Source organism: Acanthaster planci, linkage group LG02 (genome assembly GCF_054643075.1).
Source record: "Acanthaster planci isolate LZ-2023a linkage group LG02, COTS_SCS, whole genome shotgun sequence".
NCBI classification, from domain to species: domain Eukaryota; kingdom Metazoa; phylum Echinodermata; class Asteroidea; order Valvatida; family Acanthasteridae; genus Acanthaster; species Acanthaster planci.
The window spans coordinates 2,070,628-2,096,342 of NC_141778.1; the positions used below are offsets into that span (position 1 = coordinate 2,070,628).

A 25,715-nucleotide genomic window follows, 5' to 3' on the forward strand; every position below is an offset into this window, starting at 1 on the left:
GGAGGGGGGGCTCTTGGTACCATACTAAAATTACTAAAGAGAATCACTTGGTGGCGCTCTGAGAATCTTACGGTTTTAGGGTTTTAGACCGTTCGATATAAAATTTTTGCAATAAAAAATGACGAAGTTTGCGAGTTAAATCTTGGAGATCGCCTGCTTTAATGGATGCACAACTATGGCACGGTTCACATCTCGTTGGGCAGCAGTTTTCAATTGCTGTCTTCCAGTAAACTGCCGTAATTTCCACGGCATTCCGAGTCGACACGTTCTTTCAGGAAGCCACAGTGTTTTACAGAGGGCCGCGTTGTCGCCTTACCCGCGCCTTGAAACCCGCTGCTTGTTGGTTGAGCCCTGGCTTAGTTGTCTGCAGAGCACGAGATGGACTCACACGACTCACTTTTCACGGCAGCATTGCAAGGATGATGACGAAGGCAAGAAAACTGAAGACACAGTGCCGGAAAGTAACGGTGATGGGCATGATGGGTAAGAACTTGAAGAATTCAGGATAAAAATTCGGAAAATTAGTGATTAATCATCATCAATTCATGATCGTCATGATCCTCACGATTCATAAATAATAAGGGCTTAGCCTAATTGTGACTGACGAGTTAACATGGTTAAGACAGCTGAATGACGTAGTAGAGCCTGAGGGTAAAAGGTCATGCAGCAAGCTTCCGAAACCCTCATGCAGCCGAGCTATTAACGGGCTGGCCCATCATATTCAATACTTTTTGGATGAATGATTCCTAACTGAGTGAAACTACCCCCTGAAACTCTCACGTTGGAATTTTACCTTTGTCTTCTTCATGTAATATTTAGTAAAAGTCACCTGGAGATGGGTAAAAAATGAATTTCATTGAACTAAAAGGCCTTTCACGTCCGGCAATTTCATTCCGAGTCCTAGGCTGCCTTGTTCATGAATGCACATTTGTTTTCACACCCATGCTTACTTGAAAACGAGTTGTACAACTTTGCAAAGATTTACCTACATGTATATATCATATTTACATGTACCTGCAGTCGATGGGTTTTAAATCCCGTTGAGTTGACATGACGCAGTTCTTGTCAGCAAAGGTTAGATAAAACATTAGAAAATTTCATAAAAGTACATAGATATTGCTTTAAGTGTATTACCCTGTAAAATTAAAACAGTTTGCAAAAACATTTGATCTGTTTTTATTTTTCGCTTTTACCGACGGACTACCATAAGGTTTTATTCTTTAAATGCTCATCTGCATACAAGACTGCCAAATTGCACAGTTTTTCATGTACATATATTTTATCATGTTTAGATTTTTGGAAGTAATGTGTCAATTTTTGGCAGGATAGTCCTATTTCTCTTTAAGTAATGTTAGATAATTTTTCAGTTTCTATAAATGAATTCAAATGCTAGCAACTATTTTCCAGAGGCCTTTTTTCAAGTTTGATTTTATGTAAGTAAACGAAAAAATGTTACAAATTCTAAAAATTTTGCATGTTATTTTTCCTATCCAAGGAGTAGCTGCATTTGGAGAGTTCAGGACCACTGTTTTCCTTGGGTCTGAACTCACCAAATATTACCTGACCCTAAATAAATGACAAAATCCCAAACCCAAACCCCAAACCATCTACCGGGTATGTGTACCTCTGTCTCTGCACCAAAGAGCATTCAGGGTCTCAAGGGGCACTGAAGTCACCCCGGTCACCACCCTGGCCTCCTCACCAACGCCAAAGGCCCTGTAGGGCACCTACCCCGACCCAGAGGCCCCTTCCCACCCACCGTCGCTCCCCTTCGCCCCGCTTCCCCTCACGCTTTTTCTCCCCGCTTCCCACACACACGCGTGTGCCCTTGTTTAAAAAAATGAAAAAATATTGATATATCTTAAAACAGATTTGCAACACTCATCAAATATGGAAACCAAGAACTGTAACACTTGCTTCAAAGAAAAACTGTTGGCAGAGTTAAAGGAATTAAAATTTAAAACCGATAAAATGTTTACTAACAGTAGTTTAGGACGCAATACACGTACATGTAATAAAAAATGGAACACCTGTGAACATGGGACATTTAAATATCATTGCTGGAAATGTAGGCCACACACCAAAGAAATAGCGCAAAATGTCAAAGGCTACATGTATATCCCTCAAGATCTCTCTTGTGAACCCAAAAAAATATATGTCACAATGTAAAATCTGCCGGTAAGCTAACTCTTTAAACCGAACAAAAATTAACCCAAATTTATTTTAACATATTATATAAAGTTGTAAAACAAAAAGCATACATGTACATGTACGTGGACAGACCAAATAATCAAGATGCCAGAACAAATAATCAAGAGGGCAGACCACGAGCTTGGCCCATGCTTTCTAATTTTAATCCCATCAGAAAATCAATTTTTTGAACTACATTGACCCTTATAACGTACACCTACCGCCACCTCGAGGTCGTCGACATGTAAAAAGAGAACTCAAACGTGCGATCCAAGCGAGCCAACGTCAATTTAAAAACCTACATGTACACTGTACAACACAAATTGTATCATCAACTTTTAGAAATAGCAGAAAACAATTGATTAGAATTTACTGCTACTTTATGGATCGACTGGGTCACGTTTTACGAAAAGATCTCATTACAGCAATCCAAAATTACACCCGACCAGAAACATTTGTAGATATAGACTTTCGAAGAATCTGATGACTTCAAGGAAATCATAGAAATTGGGAATTGCAGACGCGTTTCTTTAAAAACGATAGTACACTTTTTTAATTTTACAAAAGAAGCATCGAAGCGAAAGCTTTGTCTGCATTATGAGAAATAAGAGCTTATGCACATACATGTACATGTAAGCTAATAACGGCGATCAAAATTCAGTTTATAATGGAAAACCAGATCAACGAGAAATCAAAGAGGGTATTTTTATCTTTATTTCTAGAAACATCATGGTCTTTAACAAACAAGATCTCAAGAATGCGTTAGAAGAACAAAAACAACAAATATTGACATGTAGAAAGTAGAGAAACATAATAAAAGGGGTCATGGTGGGTATTTTATAAAGTCGTTGCATTTTATACCAACGTGGGCCATTATGAACCGTTGAGAGGAAATATGTACCACTCCTCTAAAAGTTAGCAGACAAAAAAGCGATCATCAACGTGAAAAACAAAGATCAGCGATGCATATGCTGGGCTTTGAGAGTGGCTAAGGACTCGTAAGAGACAAAGTCAAACATCAGCTTGTAACCAATCCAAATGACAAATTACACAAAGATATAACAACCACATACAAAGAATCAGATGGTTCAAGTTTTACAAATGTAGACTTTCCCACCCTAGTGTCTCAGATACCCCGACTACCCCGAAGATACCGGTACATGTAGCTCAAAACTCAAAAAAGCCAAAGGGGTAGCCAAAGTCGTTACTAAAAAACAACTGCGACACGAGGCTTACAAAGAAATGTTGTTTGATCACAAGCATGTTTGTAAGAAACAACATCATGAGAACATGATTTATACCATCGTTCAAAACAAATTGAGCCTGTCCCTGACAACGGCATCGACACTTTGGCCTGCAGTCATTACCGAGCCGGTGGTAACGCAGTGTCTTCGGGTACCACTTGAAGCTCTTTTCTCACAAAAGAACGATTGGATCCCCCACCCAAGCCTGGGAGCAAGTAATAGAGTGTTGGTCCCATTGTCACCTTTTTACCGCTGATTTGTTTGAACTGACTCGTGCGTTTTTCGATTTGATACACGTCCACGCTCCAGATCAGTGTGGCCTTCTTGTTCACCTGAGTAATACAAGTACATGTATCGGACTAAAGCTGCTGGAGGAAGTTCTGACCGCTTGTTTGCTTTGCTCCACTTGCTTTTCTGAGAAGCAGCAGGCAACTGTTCCACTCGTTAAGCTTCACAGCTTCTACAGGAACCAGTTATTGTCTCACTCGTCACGGATCAATGGGTTATGGATCAACCGGGTCTTTTCTTCGTTTGGCGATTTCGCGACCTGGAGCAGACGCTCCACCCATTCCACGTTTCGTTCACCTTTAATGTTTCTCACGCATACTGGTATTCAAACAAATGCTTGGCCAACGTTCTGTTAAACCGTTCTACTTTGCGATCAATGTACCCGCGTCCACCCACTTGCACCTTCACCCCATTTTTTACAAATATTTTTCAAAACTCGCCTTTAAATTCCCATCCAGAGTCTACGTTAAGCTTTTTTGGCCACGTCAAAGGAGACCTTTTATAAATTTGTTTTATGGCGTCGGTCACTTGTTTGGCTGTTTTTCTTGTCAAAGGTTCGGCTTTTTTATATCTTGAAGCCACATTGACTACCATTAATGCATACATTTGAAAGTTTTACCCCTTGGTCCTTTTGGAATCCATTCCCAAGGTAAATACAGTGTTCATGTCCATTTGATGCGTGTCGCTACTGTAGGTGTCACAAACTCTGTAAGTACGGAGGGGTGAGCAGATAAATTTGCCTAATGGCTTGTTTTTTTTTAACAAGGCTCTTATGACACTCTTGTTGATGCCGGTTTTTTGTGCAGACTTTCAACAGCTGCGTGTCCTTTCCAATATTAACCTTTAGGACTGTACATGTAATAGACTTCTTTCAACTTTGACTTTTCTTTGCTCACTTTGCTCCTTTTCTCGCTTTGATTCAATTCCATCGTTATTTTAAAAAAAGATGTAAAAAGTTTTATCAATACCTATTACCAATAACGCTATACTTATACCCAACACAAACACCCAACACAAACACTCTCTTTCTCTTTCTTTTTGATCATCACTTGGTTTGTAAAAATTGACCAATACAGGTTCTGGCAGTAGATCCATTTGGTTGGTGCCCGTGATTTGGCTATACAACATCAATGCTTCCTCTACTTTTTAAAATGTTTGCTCTGATGCTCTTATTTGTTGAATTCACTGTTCAAAAAGTATAAAAGTTGGGTGTGATGTTCTACCCATTCTTTTTTGGCTTTGGCTAAATCACCAGATTGTGTCTCTTGCGTTCTTCATCAACCTGATTTTTACCAATCAAACTAAACAAAAAAGCACTCCCCATAAACATCAATGCATTGACCAGCGCTCCACCGACCATCATTGCAGTACTAGCCATCAGACGACAACCAAATGATCTATAACAGTTTAGTGAGAAACTTGATTAGAGAAATGGCTGTTGAGAAAGAGAAAATGTTGCTAAGCTCAGACTCGGTGCGAGCGACGCAAATGAGCAAGCCAACAACGGGAAAGACAAAGCCCATCACAGACGCTTTTGGTTACCAATATGCAATTCCTCTGGACATTGAAATGTTGATTGATCACATGCTGTTTTTACCTTCGGTTTTGAAAAAACCTTTGACTTTTACCCTTTTATTTAACGATCGCGACAAAGTCGTTAAATTGAGCGACATCTCAGCTCAATACGCAATTTCGAACCTAAGCTTGAATACGAAGTCGTTGTTAACCGCGATCTCGCTCAAATGCCGAAAACCATGCATCAAGGACAGCGCTTGATAGAATTCACAATTGGGAAACACGTACGGTGAATAAATCAGAACTTTCTCTGATGACTGATATTTGCTTTTTGGCCTACATACATGTACGTTCTGTGTCTTGGTACCCTTGAAATGTTTCAGAAAGGAAGTAACTTTGCTTTGAGGAAAACCACAGCCAACTTTGTACTTCATACTGCAGTTACATGCAAGTAGGAAAGAGTTTATTTATTTATTCCATTTCTTTTCCCAGGGTATGCCCAAATAGTTACAAACTGGTTTCCATGGGGGCCCTGCGATCATAACAAGTTAATAAAATAGTTAGAAACTCAGAACGAAAAGTAAAGTTGGACAAATACAACAAACATCAATATTTACAAACACAAACCACTAAAACATGTGAACATTTAAATAATCAAGGCATTGATTAAATACTGATCACAGGATGGGCGAAAACCCCGCAAAAAAACTCTCTGGGAAAAAAAAAGCATGGGGAAATGCCCGACCCGGCTCCGATGAACATTGGCAACCAAGTTTACAACTCCGTACCGGCATTTTGGACTACTGGCACTGGTCATGGCTTTCTGTAGTTCTGAGTTGAATGCCTCTAAGGAGTCTATACGTCTGAGTTGCTCTGGCAAATTGTTCCATGTTTTTGCACCTCTCACCGCAAAACTTTGAGCGTAGCATTCTTTTTTGGCTAAAGGTATTTTAAGTGCCTTGTTAAATGAAAACCTTGTTTCACGAACCTGTGTGAATGGCATAAACAGATTTGTCATATACATGTACATAGGAGTCAATTTGTTTAGACATTTAAAAACGAGAACAGTCTTTTTAGATCTAACTCTCTCGGAAGATGGCACCCAGTTCAGTTTAGTAAACATATTTGATGCGGGCATGAGAGAAGTACATTTGAGGATTATCCGTGCAGCTCTTTTTAGACATTTGTGAAGAATGGTATCCTGGGATATGTACTGTATCTTTCTCCCCATACTATGCAAAAGTATTGTAAAGTTGGCATAACTAAGCTAATGAAAAGTGTGTGCAGGCTACTTTGCCTGACATACATGTAGTTCCGGATTCTGTTTAACATACATGTACCTAATTTAGGTGAGACTGCTTTTCTTACATAATCAACATGTGGGCCCCAACTTAGTGTTTCATTAATAATAACTCCCAAGCATTTGCAAGATTTTTCTTTGACAAGAGAGGTTCAATGACATGACATGTAGAGGTTCAATTCTGTATTGGCGGTTTTCTACCTTGAGCCAATCAGCATGCATTTGGTTTTGTTTGTATTTAGTTCAAGTTTGTTTCTTGAGCACCAGTGTAGAATTCTGTCAAGAGCTACATTCAGATTCCTTTCTATTTCATTAATATTGGAAGAGCTGCACGTTAGAGTGGAGTCATCTGCATACATATACAAGTTACAATTTGGTGGGATACAGGATGGCAGATCACTTAATAATAGTAATAATAAAGCATTTATAAGGCGCACTATATCTGCAAAGCATTCAGAGGCGCCGGTCTAGGTGGAAAAATGAAAAACTCAATTGTGCATTCATAGTGAAAAAGCTTGTGAGAAGAAGAATGTTTTGAGATGATGCTGAAATTGCTTGATGTCATGTTCTTGTCTTAGATGATCGGGGAGTGAGTTCCATAAGCGTGGTGCAATTGTAGAAAAAGCCCTGTCTCCGGCACTGGCCAGCCGAGTCCGGGGAACAACTAGGGTATCACTTGTGTAAATAATGAATAAAAGCGGTCCTAAAATCGAACCCTGTGGGACACCAACGGTTAGTGACAGAACCTTTGATATCTTACCCTTAATATTTACCGACTGACTACGATCGCTTAGGTATGATTTAAACCAACCGATTGGTGAAATAGACATGTTAAGCCTTTTCAATTTTTCCAGAAGAATTTCATAGTCAACACGATCAAATGCTTTACTGAGATCTATAAATACACCACCTGTAACTTCTCCATGCTCCATAGCCTGGAAACATCTATTTGTCAAATCGTGTAGGGTGGTTTCAGTTGAGTGCCAGGGTCTAAATCCTGACTGGCAACTAGGAATGAGGTTATTTTCTTCAAGGTAAGTGTATACTGACGAGTGCACCCACCTTTCCAAAATCTTAGAGACAATTAGCTGATCATGATTGACAGTATGGAGATGGGACAATAACTGCTTGTACTACATTTGTCTTCTCCCTTGGGATATGTGGGAATTGGTGTCACCAGAGCTTTGGGATATCTCCCACATGTGACGGAGAGGTTAAAGATACATGTATGAGTTGGACTCATACGGACCTGTTGATTTCCCTACTGACATAATGAAGATATTTGCTTTTGATCCATACACAGACATCACTTGACATCCCATGCTCAAACCCTCTAGTGCTTTCTAAATATAGGAAAATGCTTCAGTATTTTCCCTTTCTGATGGCTGATAAACTAACTACGGGGGAAAATTTGTAATGTTCATATACAGAACTCCTTTCTGATGGTATTCTGAATCAATCAATCACTGCCCTTCATTTGGTTTGTTTTTGGTTTGTTTTTTGGTAATGTTTGTCATGTGTTTACAGTCTTATTAGCCTGGAGGATCTAGTGTTCCATATCTTGAGCAATGAAGAGAAGAAGGTTGCACTCAGAGACTTCTTTGCCGTAAGTGGGAAAAGTTGTTTAAAAATAGAATGGAATTCTTTGATTTAATCCCATACAAGGATGCCGCTTGACACCCTGTGCAGAAACCCTGTGAGACTTGTCTGAAAACTTCTAAATGTTTTCTTAATTGACACCTCAACATTTTCATCACTAAATTTGACCTTTTAGAGCATTGTATTGCTTTCAGGTGGCTAAGATGTCTCAGGGAAAAATTAGTGGCGTCCATACATGTATATGGAATTGGTTCAAATTCTTCATTCTTCATAACCTGCTCAGTACATGGTGTTGGCGATGCTGAAGTTTGCAACATATCCCTCTAAGCCATAGTATTTTTTGCTGGAAACTTTGTCTTCTGCATTCCACCAAGGGGCTGCAGATGCTGTCTGATAAGAAAAATGCAGGCATGAAAATTGACTTGGTATTTGAAATGTTTTCTGAATCAGGTTTTAGCTTCCAAGGGGCTACGGCAAACAGATCCTCGCCTCCAGGAGTCCCTGCAGAAAATCCAGGACAAATTCACCCAACAGTATCCCGACAACCTCAGCGACACTATTCTTGAACGGAAAGACTTTCAAGAGTAAGTGAACTGTGACGACCTCAAAGAACATCTTGTGCATTTTGGCCCCATTGTCCATCATATTCAAATGAACTTTGATGGAAGAACTCCTTTGTCACACTCACCCTGTTACTAATGACTGGTGTCGTGAACAGACTTGGAACTGGACTTTTGAAGGAACTTATGATAAACTGCTGTGTTGTTTGTAGATGAAGCCTATCTAAATCTACTCTCCTTTTCAGGAAGAGGAAAAGTCTTTGTGATGTTAAGAACTAATGCATTTTCTGTTTTTGTCTGGTTGATACAGATGTATATCGTCAAATATCGTCCTGATCGGTCGCGCTCTACGCAACATGTTCATCTTGCCAGATTTCCCACACTTTACTGCTCAGGTGGACAGACTGTACGAGGAGATCAAGATGAACACCAGTGGAGAGGTAAGGTCAAAGGTCATTACAAAGGTCTTATTTCTGGGGTTGAAGTACGCAATCCTTGATATGCGAGGTCGCCCAGTTTTTGTTGCTAATTCGTTTTTTCTTTCTAGTTCACAGAGTTAGAAGATTGTTTCAGACAAGGGACCTAAAAATTGGAAATTTCATTGAGAATGAACCAGTCGTACATTGTTCGAGCCATTATGCAGATTGGCTGATTGCCTAAACATGCAAGGACTTTGATTGGTTTAGATGTGGGTCATTCCATGAAGTTGGGGCACAATTTGTGACCGTGTCCATTGTTATGTGAGTTCTGTAAAAATGAACAGCTATTTCCCTGCATGTGGATTCCAAATTGACGTTGTTATACATCTTGCAAGGCTGAATACAAAGGTATGTGTTATTTTTCAGAGTAAATGACCTACTCCACAGGTCATGAAAGGTGGTGAAAGTTACCCATGTAATAAGGACACCATCACAAATTGTGCCCCAACCTCACAGAATGACCCATTTCAGAATGGATAAATAGTTTTGAGTAATCAATTTGCAGTTCATATTCTAGGCTGAATTCTAGGGTAAATTGACATGTCTTTCAGTATTGCCTTTTCTATTTGTCCATAGCTGGCAACTTACATTCCCCAGCTTGCTCGTCAGAACCCGAACCACTGGGGCGTGGCCCTCTGCACCATCGATGGCCAGCGGCATTCCGTTGGCAATACCACCGTGCCTTTCTCCCTTCAGTCCTGCAGCAAGGCGCCCATCTATGCTGAGGTGCTGACTCGCCACGGTGCCAACTACGTCCACCATTTTGTGGGCCATGAGCCTAGCGGCCGGCCCTTCAACGACTTGTGCCTCAACGATTTGAGTGAGTCGCAGTGCACAACCACCTGTGTGCATACCTTTCACTTCAGCAAAAATGCAAAATAGTCACCAGCCCTCCACCATTCACTCTCCTTTGCTGCCATGCTCATGTGACTTCTTCTTATATAAACTTACTGTGGCATTGTACCCATTCAAATGAAAATTGATGGTATTTTGATTACTACATGTACATGTAAATACTGTCGTTTACATTTTCCAATTCACTTTCCCAATGCTTTTGCATTCCATTCCAGACAAGCCTCACAATCCCATGAACAACTCTGGTGCTATGTTGGTGCTGTCACTTCTGAGTGTGAGTTTTTTCTTGGTCATCAAAATTTGGAGTCAAAACCAGAAAACCCCAAGTCGCCAATAGGTGCATATTACCCACAATCCCCCATGCCTTCATCAGCCAGTGGTATATTACTATTTGTCGAATACTGGTATTGTGTCACTACTGCCAAATCTGAATAATTTAATGATGTTATTTATTTGCAGCAAAGCCGCAACATGGCCGATCGTTTTGATGACATCATGCAACGCTTCAAAGAGATGGCGGGTGGCGAGTTTGTGGGATTCAGCAATGCAACGTTAGTCGAGAAATCCACCACCATATTCAAAAACTCACTGAGAACGCAAAACTCAGATTACCTGCTATTTTCTGGGCAATGTTTCTTAAAACTAACTTTATATGTATTTTGCTAAAAAATTTTTAATCCTCCAAAATCCTAGACGTTAAAGGAACCAACAGCACACTGTCTTGTACAACAACTTTTGAGTGAAATTAAACCCCTCGCTTAGTAATAGTAGCTGGACTCTTACCTTTCTCAATCCTACAAAATCTGCCAAATCCATCAGCAGAATTCAAAGGATCATGAAGGCTTTGGATTAGAAGACCTTTTCCTTTCTCATTTGCAGATTTCTGTCAGAGAAGGAATCAGGAAATAGAAACTATGCACTCTGTTACCTCCTGCAAGAATATGGATGCTTTCCAGAGGGAGTAAATCCAATGGAAACACTTGACCTTTACTTCCAGGTAACAAATACAACGAATGTCACAGAGGTTCTGTTGATACTGAAAAGTAAAATTTTTTTTGCTGGCTGATTGTGAAAGATAGCAACAATGTTGAAATTTGTGAGAGCACTGTTTTCCAACAATTTTTAAAGCTTTTTTTTTTAGAACCCTTTTCCACCGCTTTAACCACTTCCTGCCGGGACTCCGGGATCGGAGATGTATGGTTTATATTGGTGGCTGGGGTCTCCGAACTCGGACAAAGGAAACAGGGTCCTGTAACAAAAGACCGTACTCCAAACAAAAGACCAGGCTGCTGGGCATTACTGACATTTTTCATTCTCAAAAGTGGTGATAATCCAGCCTTGTTTTGAAACCGTATACCAGGGTTTGGGGCATTGAGAGCGGGCGGATTACCACCGGGGACAAAAGCGCTCCACCACCGCAGCGATGAGCCACACAGCACCGCTGCAAGCTAATCTGGCCCCTATTGAAAAGAGGTCAGCAGTGCACTAAGCCAGGTTCGTCAACAAAAGACAGTTATACAACACCGCACAATCTTGGCTCTGTTTACAAGGCTGCTGGCCTGGCTGAAATACTCGGGCGTCAATGAAGGTCATCCGTCAACTTAGAGTAGTGCCTAAAGATTACTTGGTGTGGCTATAAACGACTGTTAAATGAAATGATTTTGAATGATTTTGAAGGATTTTGAAAACGGAAAAAATGATAGTCATGCTGGCCCAGCATCATCAACATTGAAAAATGCCCCGGCATGAAGTGATTAAAACACCTTGTTCTGTTGAACCGGTTGCCATGATCTATTGTATCACAGGTCTGCTCTCTGGAAGTCACTTGCGAATCTGGAAGCGTTATCGCCGCCACGTTGGCTAACGGTGGCATCTGCCCAATGACGGGCGAGACAGTCTTTGACCCTGCTGCAGTACGTGACACGCTCACTGTGATGTCGTCATGTGGAATGTACGACTACTCTGGCCAATTTGCCTTTAAGGTAAAGAGAAAAAAACAGACTTGGGGAAAAATGTTGTGAAAGGACATTCTAACTACCTAAAACTCTGCACTGCTTCTTTATCTATTTCATTGATCAAAAACCACTTTTTGAAAATAAAGACTTCCTTTCAGATTCTGATAGAATATTTGAAGAACCTTTAAACCCACCAAAGTCTCTAACATTCCATGCGTGAGACCAGTTGAAAGAGCATGGGAATAATACAAAAGATAAACCTACTTTGAATTCAAAGCTGGAGGTGACTTGCATTGCCAAATTGCTTTGGCCAGAAACAAATCCTTTTTGAACAATCTCAAAACATACTTCTTCATTATTGCATACCTTACATGAAAATGGGTGTGTGGAAAACAGGCCTTGAATTTGGTAATTTTTAGGGCAAGGCCACTTTGGCCTTCAATGAAGCAAAATTATAGAGGGCATCACGGCCAGTTGGGAGGCCACCAAGGCCAGATAAAATCTGTAAAAGGGGCATGGAGGCTAAATGCTAATATTCAATCATCAAATGTTTTGACAATCGGAACATACACCGCATGCATGTACGTACGCACACACGCCTTGTACATGTACATGGACCTCAATGTGAATGAATGTGAATTGTGTACCACACTTACAAGCACTGAGAAAGAAGAAGTCAGGCAACTCTGCTTGTGAAATCTTTCGCATGTACTCCTGCTGGAATGTGAGAGCACAAACAGAGGCATTTATTTTGCAACGGGGTTGTCGCTGCTTGAATAATTAGCACATTCAGGACCTGTGCTTCTATGTACAAGTGTACAGTACATGTGTATGTACACTGCATGCTTCATGTGGATGTACACGATGTACATTCAGTGCATTGACATCAAAGCCGATGCGCGTTATCTATCACTGTCTGTGCATCGATTGTGTGAGATTTTAAGACAGCTGATCAGGGTGGCATGACGTCAAAATACACTTTCAATGGGTTTGCAAGCATCTCAAACCAAGGATTTTCATGTTTTAATAGGCTTATGGATGTTAATGGAAAAGGGCATGACGACCAAGGTAAATATAGGGCAAGGCAAAACTGGCCTTGAAGACGGAGATTTGGCATGGGGCATCTCAGCCAGTGGGAAGGGCAACGACGGCACTGGCCGTCATGGCCATTGTTCATTTCGAGGCCTGGGAAAACCAGTCAAGCCTTCGTTTAATTGAAATTAAAAATGTTCATAAAAAGAACTATTATCTTTTGAAAAATAGGCCTCAATATTTGGAGACCTTTTAATAGATGGCCAATAGCACCCTTGCTTTATAATCTGTTAATGTTACTTTTTTCCCATCGGATCAGGTTGGAATGCCGGCCAAGTCGGGCGTAGCTGGTGGCATCATGGTCGTAGTGCCTAACGTCATGGGTTTCATGCTGTTCTCACCTCCACTGGACCGGTTTGGCAACAGCGTCAGAGGAGCCGACTTCTGCGAGGTGAGGATCTTGACTTCAAAGCTTTGATAATTTACTCGAAAAAGCTTACATTCTGCCTTTTTTCCTATTTCTCAACTTGGACTAATTTTTGGTAGAATTTCCTAAGAATGGGTGTTTTAGTCCAGTCCTAATTTCCATGGCCCTAACAGTCCCAAATCCTATGATTTCAATTTTACATACAACCTAACCCCCGGGTTAGGGTCAATGGAGAATAGAAAACTATAGAGGAGGTAACTTGAGGTCTGCCTTACGACTTATGAAATTTAGCAGGGTTTCTTGGGGGTGCCTCAGGGTCAAAGCTCAAGTTTGTGAAAGTTTGCACTCTTCCCTTCATCTTTCATGTTCTTACTTGAACAAATTTTCCATGGAATTTCAAAAGAAGACTGAATTTTAACATCTTATCTAGAACTTATCATTTTGTCACAGAAACTTGTCAGCATGTATAACTTCCACAACTATGACAATCTACTCCATGCTACCAAAAAGCAAGACCCAAGAAAACAACGCATCGAAAGCAAGGTGATATTTTCTGTCCTCTTTTTACTATGGAATACGTTCATGGTTACCAAGTTTTGTTTTACATTCTGCTTGTTACTCATTACTTACTACCAAATACTCAGAGCTACCTAAGCTCAGAATATACTCGTGAGCATTTAGTACTCAGTTCTCAATGTTCACTACTATTTCTCATTACTCAGTAAGTACTCAATGCAGTTCAGTTGTCTTTGACTTAGATAAACAGTGGTACCTGTCTCTGTGTAGGTTGGATAAAACCTAAGCACGTTTAAATCCTGCTCCAGTCAATTTCTTTGTTCATCTTTCTAGTTAATTTGGAAGGATCCAAAAATATGTACATGCTTCCCAATCAGGGGTAGCGATACCATGCAAACAAAAATGCTTACTTCACTCATAACAACATGATACCAAAGAGATGGTAAGTGTATCGTTTTCTTGACTGACCTAATTCGGATCTTAGTTTGAGTTCTTAGTTTGAGTTCTTAGTTTGAGTTCTTAGTTCAAATTCTTACATTTCTATCTGTAGGCCTCGCGAGTTGTCAAGCTCCTCTTTGCTGCATACAACGGGGATGTGAGCGTGCTCAGACAGTACCTCCTGCAGGGTGCAGACATGGAGCAGCGAGATTACGACGACCGTTCAGCGCTGCATGTTGGCGCAGCACAGGGGCATGTCGAGGTGGTCCGCTTCTTGCTGGAGAAGTGCAAGGTGGACCCAAACATGAAAGACAGGTGAGGTCAAGCACTTGACTCAGGCATTCTTGCTGGAATTAAATCCGCCAAATCCTGCACTGTGCAGGAAACCAATGGCTCATTCTTAAAAGATTGTACTCGGAACAAAAGACCAAGCTACTGGGAATTGCCAACATTTTTTTCAGTTGTTAATAGCAGAGGAAATCCGTCCTTTTTTGAGAGATTATAACACTGTTTGTGGCATTCAGCACGGGTAGATTACCTCCGGGGGCAAAGTGCTCCAGTGATGAGCGATAGCTACCGCTGCACGCTAATCTGGCCCCTATTAAGAAGATGTCAGTAGTGCACTGTGCCAGTTTCAGGAACAAAAGAAAGTTACATAACCCCGCACAATCTGGCCTCTTTTTACAAGGCGGCAGGCCTGTCTGAAATACTCGGGCGTCAATAGATGTTGTCTGTCAGATTAGAGTAGCCACCAGACAGTCATTCGTGTGGGTGTGATTTTTTGAAGAATTTTGAAAATGGAAAATCTTGAAAATATCCCAGGTTTGCATCATGCAACTTCAAATTCGACACAGCAGCAAGTGGTTAACAGGCTGTTCTGATCATCTCTTGCATTCTCCATTCATTCAAAGAGGATTCAGAAATTCAAATCTTTTGTTTTTTTTCAGATGGGACCGTACTCCAGTGGATGATGCCGAGAAGTTCGGACACACAGAAATTGCTGCATTGCTGCGAGCGGCTGCATCATCCAGGCAACTGTCCTCCTAGCAACCATTTTCTGAGCAGCTGCCTTTGCAATTCCACAACCACTATTCCCAAAGCAACTGCCTTTCTCCCCATTACAGTTGTCATGGTGATATCATTCCCAGTAATTCTAACATGATCCTCGCAATCAATCCAAAACCTGTTTCCTTTGCAACTACCCACCTACATGTACATGTAGCTAAACTGTGTCCCTGGCCACAGTTTTCTAGTTATCGTCCTCGTTGCAACCATTGTCCTTACAACAATCTGGTGGGATCCGCTTTCCTAGCAACCACCCTAGAAACGTCACAGCATCCATCATTGTTACAACCATCTTCTTAGCAACCGTTATCTCAGAAACAATCTTCCAGGGAGCCATCCTCTCAACAAACAATCCAAGCAACCATTTTCCTAGCAACTATCCTGGTAACCATTGCCTTATTAACAGTCATCCTCTTGGCAAACCAGCTTCTTAGCAACCGTTGTCATAGAAACAGTACAATTAAGTCATCTATATAACGCACTTAATACTCACGATGTATTCACAGCACTGAACAATAACCAAACAAAAGAAAATGGAAAGAATCCTCAATCAAGTGACTAAGTGAAGTACATACATGTAAATAAGTCAAATATAAACAAGGAATAAAGAAAGCATGAATGTTTAATCAAATATACATGTACACGTATAGACTTTCTTAAGACGTCCAAGGAAGGACTCGGGCAGATGTGCTGTACATGTTTATTCCAGAGCCAAGGTGCCTGTGCCTGGAATGGATTGTCACCAGCTACAATTAGATGTTCTGGGTACATGAAGCAGGGTTGAGACCAGACTTAGAACGCAGGCCAAAGTCTTGTAGAGATGCAGTGTAATGAGGGTGGAGACAGGTGCAAGCTTTCTTGTGAAGACTGTTGTAACCAAGGATCAGAAGTTGGGAAACAGTCTGTTGTTTGATGGGCAGTCACTGCAGACAGTGCAACAAAGGAGGACATGCTTGCATTGTTAGGCCTTGAAAATAACTCATCTGCCCATTGCCAGCTGTAATCCCTCTTTCCAAATTGTCATGGTTGACTTTCATGATGTAGACTTACCAGCTCATTCTTCAAAGAACACCATCACAATGGACTACATGTACATGTATATTATTATTACAGTTGATGGGTCCTAGCTTTTTTCTTTTGCAGAATAGATGTATGGAAAAAATAAATTTTGCAGTTTTTGTTCCATGTATGAATAATGATATCCTATGTGAATTTTGTAGGTAGTTTCTTTTTAAACATACAGATTACATATTTTTGTACTGCAGACTGTTTGGTGATTTTCAACAGCGCCCTCAAGAGTTGAGTATGAGACATTTTTACCAGTCATAGAATAAATGTCTTTGTACTTAATGTACAGACACTGTCTTAACTTTTATAGCAGATTTTCATTATTTTAAAGTTTTAAAGCAGATAATCATGTTGGTGGGGAAAGCAAGAGGCCCAAACTTTTGTGGAATAGGTGCAATTGTCACTCTTTGCTGCTTTGTGGATTTTGTTGTCAATTATTTTAAGTTGTGTACAGTAAATTTGCTTTTGGGTCATTTTCTTGTGGGCAATTAATACTTTGCTACATGATGTAATGGTGTGGTGTGGGGCATTGCACAATTTGGGACTACCTCTTCATATCCAACTGCACTTACAATTCTTCTATTTTATTGTAGAAAGTGTAGTTGAAATCCTTCTGAAAATGAATAAGCATATTCTTATTTGTAAGCTGTGCTGTTTAGTGCCCTATTCAGGGGTGGATCCATGATTTAAAAGGGGGGGCATAAACTGAAATGTTAAGGTCGCAGCCATAAATTAGAGAGGTTGGTTAATGGAAGCAGAACTGTTGTTTCTTATGCATTTGTCCCGTTTATGGGCTGGGTTCCTCCCTGATCTTCCCCTTCCTCTTTTTATTTTTTGTGAAAGAAGGGAGGTGTGTGCCCCCCTCATGCCCCAGGATCCTCCCCTATTTTAAAAGAAATTAATGGCAACATAATATTATATATCCTGAAAGGGAACTTAAAGTCATTTGTCTTTGCTTTGTCTTTTAATATTGGGAGATTAACAAACTTTACACATTCATGTATTGAGATTTGACTGACCTGGTTAATGCTTCAAGCCCATGGTTTTATCTTTCCTAATGACTGCCTCAGTGTCCCATGGTGGTACTTGGCCCAAACTGCCCTTATTTTTAGAAAGTTTGTGTTGTTTTGTAGGGATTTCTGGAATTTCAAGTGAACTGTATTGCATTGACAGTGCCATGATCCCCAGCAACAAACACAATATGCATGAATATTGCACCCCTAAAGAGGGAATTTTGAGAAACGTGAATTGCACTGAATGTAAATAGAAATGTCAATGGTTATCTTGTTCTGTTTTTCAGTTACCTGTATTCAGTCAAAATGTTCTTTTCCATTGTCTTCCTTTCCATATGCCAGGGTAACTTTTGTTTTGAACTGCAAACTGGATAAAAAACTTCAGAAATCCCAACAACTCCAAAGTGAGCAAAAGAGGTTGGGTATTTCTCAAGTTTGAACTCCATTTCAAATAAAAATTGTTGAAATAAATTCATTGAAATCTAAAACACTCAAAACAACTGGTTTGTATGTGTCAAATATTTTTTCAGCACATGTATTTTTTAATATATATATGTTGGACTGCCAAAAAAAATCCACACTTTTTTTCAGTGGTATCATTTTTATTGCATTCATCATAAAATGTCCAATTTTCATTTTGCTGGAAGAATTTTTCTTCTTTTTAAGTCCATAATAAAATTTGTAATTTATAATTAATTCATTTAAAGTAGTCTCATTGGCAACGTTTGTAGAAATTGGAAACGGTGGATTAAATTGACAAAGAAAAAATTAAAAATCATAAGGAAAATCTAGCACAAAAAATTCCTAAACTTTCCATCCATAGTACAAGAAGGTGACTACGGTGGTAACATTAAAGTCATAGCTACATGTAATTGCACATAAATTAGTTCAACTCCTCATAACGCAATTGCATCATGAACAAAAAACAAAAATGAGTGGGACCAAAAAAAAAGATATCTTCTAAAATATACAAACTTTCCTCTCGGAGTTGGGTAAAAATGCAAGACAAATACTTGTCAACTGTGGCACACTGCCCTAAATAATTATTTAAAAATCCCTTTTCATTTTTACTCTACTTTGAAGGAGATCCCCAAAATTCTCGTTGGTATGGTACAACGCAACACCATTTTTCAATAGAAATTTACCACAGACACCCATTACTGGAGAAACAGTCATACTATGTTAGTTACATTCATGTACATTTTACACAGAGCAATACTTTCTTGTTATATCATACATGTATTTCTATCCCCCCACCCCTACCCCACATGGCCACTCCCTCCCCAAGATCCTATCAGGGATGAGATTTGTCCCAATTTTTTTCCTGACTTCCAGATTCTTTCATGAGGCTTCCCCTGATGTCAGGAATGTCAATCGCTTTCAAGATGTGGAAAATCCCGAGTTTACCATTAAGGCTGGTTAGAGCACAAAATGTCAGCTTTTTCAAGGGGTACTTTTCAACCAATGACAAACACAGTATACCATAGACCTATGGTGCTGTGCAGCCTTTAAAACCTCTGTTGATTATTTCATGGATATTTTCTTCTCAAATCTCACCCCCGTCCCATGCTTTTTCCGTTCATTCTGTATTTGTGACCAAGGTAATACATGTTCTGAGCCTTCAGAAATTTTGTGAGAAAGCAACCGTGAAAAATCCTTGGGCAGGACACAAACCTGCAAGTGAATTTCTGAAGTTTGTTTGCTCCTGTTTCATTCTTTTCCATTTATACAGAGTCAGAAATCACTAAGCTTAGGACAAACCTAACAATCTTTCTAAATCTGAACATTCAACCAAAGTTCAAGTTCAGTGGAGAAACAACTGAACAGAATCAATTGAAATGGCTGTGAAATTAGGCAATTAAAAATCTGGAATGTCGGGTGCATACATATATACATCATGCTCTGGGAGAAAAAGGTGCAAGTCTTTAACCTCAGACTGTACAAACCAACTGAAAAAACTGTAACCATGGTAACATTAGCTTCTTTTAATACCAGTACTTAAGATTACACCCACCAGATTTCAAATGGAATAAATGCCCCATTCCCGAATAAGAAGTGCGCAACAACTGTTGAAGCTTTAACAGTCTTTGTTATTTATAAGATTTCTACACTTCATTTATCACCACTTCCATTAAATTCTAATTAAAACATTGGCATTCATGGAGTAACAAATAACACAATCACATAGCACCATTTTCTGGTAATTCAAACATTAAATCAAGCTCTCTGAAAACTCCTGGATTTTTTAATGCCAATAAAACAGACATCAGGGTACAATTATTTCTACAATTTCCATAACAGTTCAGTTTCTAATAGGAAATTTGGCTAACATTTTTTGCTCCAAAGTGTTGACAATCCCGAAATGGATAACCTTTTTGATTTAGTGACATACTGTACACAATGAAGTACTGGACACCATTCTGTGATCACAAAAAATGGGCAATTTGCCAAGCAAGTGTTAGAAGTGGGCTCCAGACAAAGCAGGTTTTTCAAAAGTTATTTCAAATTGCCAAGCTGACATCACAAATAAACAGTAGACAATAAAAAAAAGGTTTTAAAACAGTGAAACAAGTCATTTGGCTGAAGATTATGTCAAATTCAGAGTACTTTTGTCCAAAAGAGAAAAGACAGAAAAGTTGGATGATCACTGTACTAGTACGTGGTACTTCAAAAGCCTGCTCCTTTTTAAGAAAAGCGCCCTCTGGCACTGCATGTGACTGCCACAAGGTACTGGTAACACACAGACAAAAACCTACATACATACTGTAGATCTGATACACTTCTCATAGTACATGTACACAATATGAACATGAAAGTACTTTTTATTAAATGCCAATACGAATTTGTCAAATTTCTACCAAAAAAGGGGGGGCAGAGGGAATGCAGGTCAAACTGAGGTCAATTTCTGTTGTACTATTCTATAAGTGAACATTTCAAATGCTATCTAAGTATCACCGAGTGGGAAAAAACAAGGGAATCAAAATACACATGCATGTGTGCACCCTTTCATTCAAACATGGAATAGCCAAGTTGTATTATTTACATATCAAGAGTGGGCGGGTCCACTTTTTTTCGAGGTATGTCTGTACTGAAAGATTTAATACTGACTGCAAAGAAATGGTTGTCATTTCAATCAATAAAAACAGAGATAAAGGAACAATTTGCAGAGAAGCAACTACAACCCACCACATTAAACGTCAATCCCATAAAAGGTCTAAAAACGCTACCAAAAATTAACAATAAATAAGAATTCTGCGTCACATTTACATACTTAACCAATATTACATATTTCTAACAGAATATCAACCAAAAATAATAAATATGAGTTGAATCTCAAGCTTACTCTCTTTGTGCAACCTACACTTCCCAAACCTAAAAAATAAAACTTTCTGCCCAACATCTTATCCCAAACCAACTTATATAACCTTTCACCTTCACTTTTCCACTCTTACAATGTAGCTGCAATATATCCTTTACATGTCATAATGTACCATTTACATTTTAATGATTAGAACAACAATGACCTTTGTACATAAATACTAATACCAGAGGCTGGAGCCAAACCACCACTGGAACCAGACTAAATGTTACAAAAATTGTGTCTGAAAGCCGAGGATACGCATGGAAGTAACATATGCACCCATGGTTTGTCCTGGCTCGCAGCTGCAGATGATTCCTATAGAAGTGTGCATTAAAGCCAAGCCAGATCCAATAGATTCAGACACGGCTATTACTGTACTGCTGCTGTGGGCACCTGCGGCCTCTCTTCACAGAGGGCGTTCCCCTGCACGTGGACCTCCAACTCGCCTTCCTCAAGGCCTGATCCCTCTTCGCCCCCTTCGGAGATTGCCAACCCCTCCTCTCCGCCCTCCCCATGGGTCAGGCTGTGCCGGCGCAGGTCACAGTTACGCCGGAAGACCTTACCACAGTGCTCGCAGCTGTAGGGCTTGATGTCGGTGTGGGTCAGCAGGTGGGTCTTAAGGTTGCTGCGCTGGTTGAAGGTGCGGCCACAGGTGGAGCACTTGTGGGGCGACTCCTGCAGGTGTAGGGTCTTGTGCACGGCCAAGGTGCGTGCCTGGCAGAAGCCCTTGCCACACTCAGGACACTTAAAGGGTTTCTCTTTGGAATGGATATACCTGTACCAAGCAAACAAAAGAAATATCAACAAATAGGATTTCAATCGTCAAAGCCTACTCTCTAGAGATTCAACTCTGCAAGAATCAATCTACATGTACATGTACACATTCTAGTACAACTTTCAACTTGCATCAACCTAATATGGAATAAGTGGCTGGGCTCTACCAGTACCTTCCTTGATTTTCAAACAATATCCAAACTCCCCCCATGGATTTTGAAAGATGAGGGAGGGTTAGGGTTGATGTTTATGAACACGTTAATGAACAATATTCTGTTTAATGGGTACATTAAAAGACAAACTGACAACATAGATATATGTAAATGAATGTATTCTGACATATTACTATGAAGTTATTATCGCATGAATACACTGAAAAACTCTGGATTTTTCTAAATTTGAATATAAATGGATATTGAGAGTTCAATAGCGGAAGTTCCATATCACGGTGATCTCCATCCCCTCCGATCCTGCTACATGTAGCTTTTGAAGGATTTTGCAGGATTGAGGAACATACGGTAGAGCACAGCAACTCTCTTCATGAGATCTGATACCTCCTGAAGGTTTGAAGAATCTCCCTATCATATTCCATGGAGTGGTGGCTTTTGCATACAGGATCTGGGAATGTTCCAAGCAAAAAATTATCCCCCCTCCCCCCAAAAACAACAACACGACGAAACAACTTTGCAATTAACCATTTTTCCTCCAAAAATTTTGTCTACAAGAGAATTTATATTTCAGAAACAAGCTTCAGAACAAGGACCTGAGAATTAAACAGAGATAAAGCAGGTGGAGGGCGGGTTTAAACAGCAGATAACACAATCAATTTCCCAGAAGTAAAATTGGAACTTGGCCATTATTTACATTTCAAAGGCACCTGTTTTTAAGCCAAATCCTTGCATTTTAAAACAACAAAAACTTCAGAAGCTGCAGTAAATACCCAACTACAGGTAAGCACTGTTTTCTAAATAAAGCCAGTCTGAGCTTGGATGAGTTTAGATGTCTGCCCTAAACAAAGAAGTGCAGTTAGTGCCCATGACCGTTTCGGCCCCTGCACTTTCAGGGGTTCCTCTTTCCGATACTGTGACAAATTTGAGCCTACTTGCACTCTCCTGTCTGGGCACGTACTGGTAGGCGACTACAAATATCTGGGGGAGGGATGAAAGTGATTTTCAATATTTGATGGCTCTTTGGTGTACAATTTTTACCCATACTGGATGACTTTTAATGACTTTGATGACAAGGGAAAATCAGGACTTAGGGAAGCCTACTTAGACTCACAGCCTTTTTGAGAGGGGCTAGAATAACTTTTTCAAGGGGGAGAGGATTTGTAATTACCCCTTACACCCTTACGTGCCTGTAGTTTTTTCCATCAAACTATATTTCCTATGCCTGCATTGCCATCTGCTGCTTCTAACAAGTCCAACTCAATAATTTTTTTTACATTTCTAGGTTGGTCATATTCCATTTTTTTTTCATCCTCACACGATTTCACACCGAATGAAATGGTTGGAGCTGCGATACATTGTTGCTGTTTGCAAAGCAGGTTCAGCTCGTGTGGGGTTCTACCACACAAAATAAACACAATTATTCAATAAAATGCCAACCAAATATGATAACATAAAAAACCCTACAAAACAAAAACAAAAAACACTTCACATCAACAACTACCAACCAGTATTTTTCCGCACAAGTGTTGGCCCACAAGTATTTACAGTTATGAAAATTAAATCGAAATAAAAAGAGACAATCCCGAAATAAAGACAACTAGCCACATAGGACCATTTTTATTGAGTATTTTTTTACAATATTGTACTACTTTTTGTAGATCAACTGATAAAAGTAACTTTATTACACAGTGCAAATACAGGTACCTGCAAAACCTTAGGAGGAATATCTTCTGACTGCTGCATTGATGGAATTTTGAATGGGGAGTGTAAATTTCAACGGCGGGTTAACTCATTAAAATCCATCACATGTATGTGCTTGACGGGTAATAGATTGAGAACTACAAACTGGAAAACTGACACCAATTATACTTGGCAATGGCATGGTATCATGCATGGCAGTCATGATACATGTACGCCGCCAAGGGCCAAAAGAGACTGTGGCAGTGGTAACATTGTCAGAGACATTGACAAAGAGAATGACAATGGCTCACTGGATGCAGTCAAACTGAATGGTGAAAATGATAAATGACAATGATCTTTTGAATGGCAAAATGTCTACACTGACAAATAACGACAATGCACCTGCTGTAAATGAAAGTCGCAACAATTTTCACCAACTCTGGCCCAAGAGACAATATCAACAGTGACTCATAACCATGACAAAAACATGCGTATCCTACAAGATTAATGACATGGACAAAAGTTTACAAAAAATTTCTACTGGTAGTGACAAAATCAGCGTAATGACAACCTTTACGGTGCCATTCAGTACCATTCAGTACCATCCAGTGCCTGCAAAAACCCCACACAAATTGAAAGGAACCCAATGAATGAAACGAAAGAACATCCAAAATTTCAGTAGTGTAAAAAGGCAACCGATATTAACTTTGAATTCAAAAGATGCCTCCAACATCTGTTGCAACATGTCAATTGGATCAAACCATTCAAACAGCCTCAAATCAATAACACAGCCAAATAATTAAATGTCAACTCACATCTGAACTATTCTTATACAAACCTCCATTTAGAAGAAAAACAAGCCCTCAATACAAGTAACTTTCTAGCATCAATTCTGAAAAAAACGGGGACTTTTACTCAAGAAAGGTAGAAAAACAGGAAAGAGAAGTGGTCAGGAGTGGGAAGAACTGAGCGCCAGGTTTGGTTTGAGAACTAGCTGACCTACCCATACACTCTGTTGCAACTAGGCAGCCCGAGTAGCAGCGTCAACAGACGCCTTTGTTGGCGCAGGGTCCTAACGGCTGCGCTTGGGGGAAGTTGGCGAAAAAAAAAACTCAGATAAAAATCTACAAGCTCTGTTCGTGTTGGCTCTCCAACCAACAGACTGGGGATGGAAATGTCCCCTAACTGCCAGTTGTTACTGACAGTCAGGACAAACTAGCTCGCTCCCAGGAAAAAGAGGAACCAAAACAATTACAAAAAGAACAAGAAGTTTATTTTTCAGACTTGTGTGGTGAATTCAGAAAACTGGAATTAACAGTAGTTTTGCAGTTTTCACTGGTGCCACTGTATACTGTGCGTACTGAATGTTTCAGAACTGTTATTCTATGCTTCTGTCACACATTTTATTCAATCTGATGGCTTGTTTGGCATGATATTTTGTAGTTTTGGGTTCTGCAAAACTGGAATAACAAAAACAAAAGTACTGAAAAACTTCATGAGATCAGTAAAAAACTGGATAAATTTTCTCATTTTAAAAAACAAAACAAAAGACCCAAACAAAACACTATTCTTTACAATCCAATGAATGCAAGTGTACTATTCGTCCTTTAAATGCAAGAGTGACATGTCTTTCATGTGGGGCATGGTGCTCTTTGTGTATCACTCCAAAGTTGCCTTCACTACATTGTGATTACATGTACATGTATATGCGATTCGGAGAAAACGAATACATGGAAACTTGTAGAGTGTGCAAGTCTTCTCACGACTAGCCAGAGGGCACAAATCAATGATCTGTAGGCACCGACTGGCCCGCCAATCATGCCAACACTTCAGGCTCTTACTCAACACTTCCCACACAGAATCAGTGGCCAATGATGGCCATCTGAGCCGTTCTTTTCTCTCCTTATCACTGGGCCATTGAACGCCACTTCATACTTCCAACCGGGCAATTGTCAGACAATCCTCACCCTGATCGAATCTCACTTCCGAAACTGCCCCCTCGTTGCCAGTACAGAGTGAGATAGAAAAAAAAAAAAATCAGCTAGCGCCAACGACTGTGCACTATATAACACTTCAGGGCAGACGACCGCGCACAATAACTGGGGTTATCTGGTGTCTAACGGGCCCCAATATGGGGGGAAAATTGCGATAAGGCAAGATTGGGCCGTTATTCGTTGGTTAGTAGT

At 40.0% G+C, this 25,715-nt stretch overlaps 2 protein-coding genes across 3 annotated transcripts in view; one reads left to right on the forward strand and one right to left on the reverse strand.

Moving 5' to 3' along the window:
* Positions 1-37: 37 nt before the first annotated feature.
* Positions 38-18,240, forward strand: LOC110985761 (glutaminase liver isoform, mitochondrial-like). Its single transcript, XM_022247051.2, has 13 exons — positions 38-483; positions 8,065-8,143; positions 8,587-8,720; positions 9,007-9,136; positions 9,752-9,995; positions 10,246-10,304; positions 10,490-10,581; positions 10,910-11,027; positions 11,836-12,012; positions 13,337-13,468; positions 13,895-13,987; positions 14,511-14,713; positions 15,346-18,240. Exons 1-13 carry the CDS (start codon positions 176-178, stop codon positions 15,443-15,445), a joined length of 1,869 nt encoding a protein of 622 aa, XP_022102743.2. The 5' UTR covers positions 38-175; the 3' UTR covers positions 15,446-18,240.
* Positions 18,241-18,957: 717 nt separating this feature from the next.
* Positions 18,958-25,715, reverse strand: part of LOC110985767 (uncharacterized) — a 53,732-nt gene continuing 46,974 nt past the window's right edge. For both annotated transcript variants that reach the window (XM_022247070.2, XM_022247069.2), the window contains exon 3: positions 18,958-21,680. In XM_022247070.2, the coding sequence (XP_022102762.2) occupies positions 21,275-21,680 (406 nt within the window). In that variant the 3' untranslated portion in view covers positions 18,958-21,274. The remainder of the gene's footprint in view (positions 21,681-25,715) is intronic.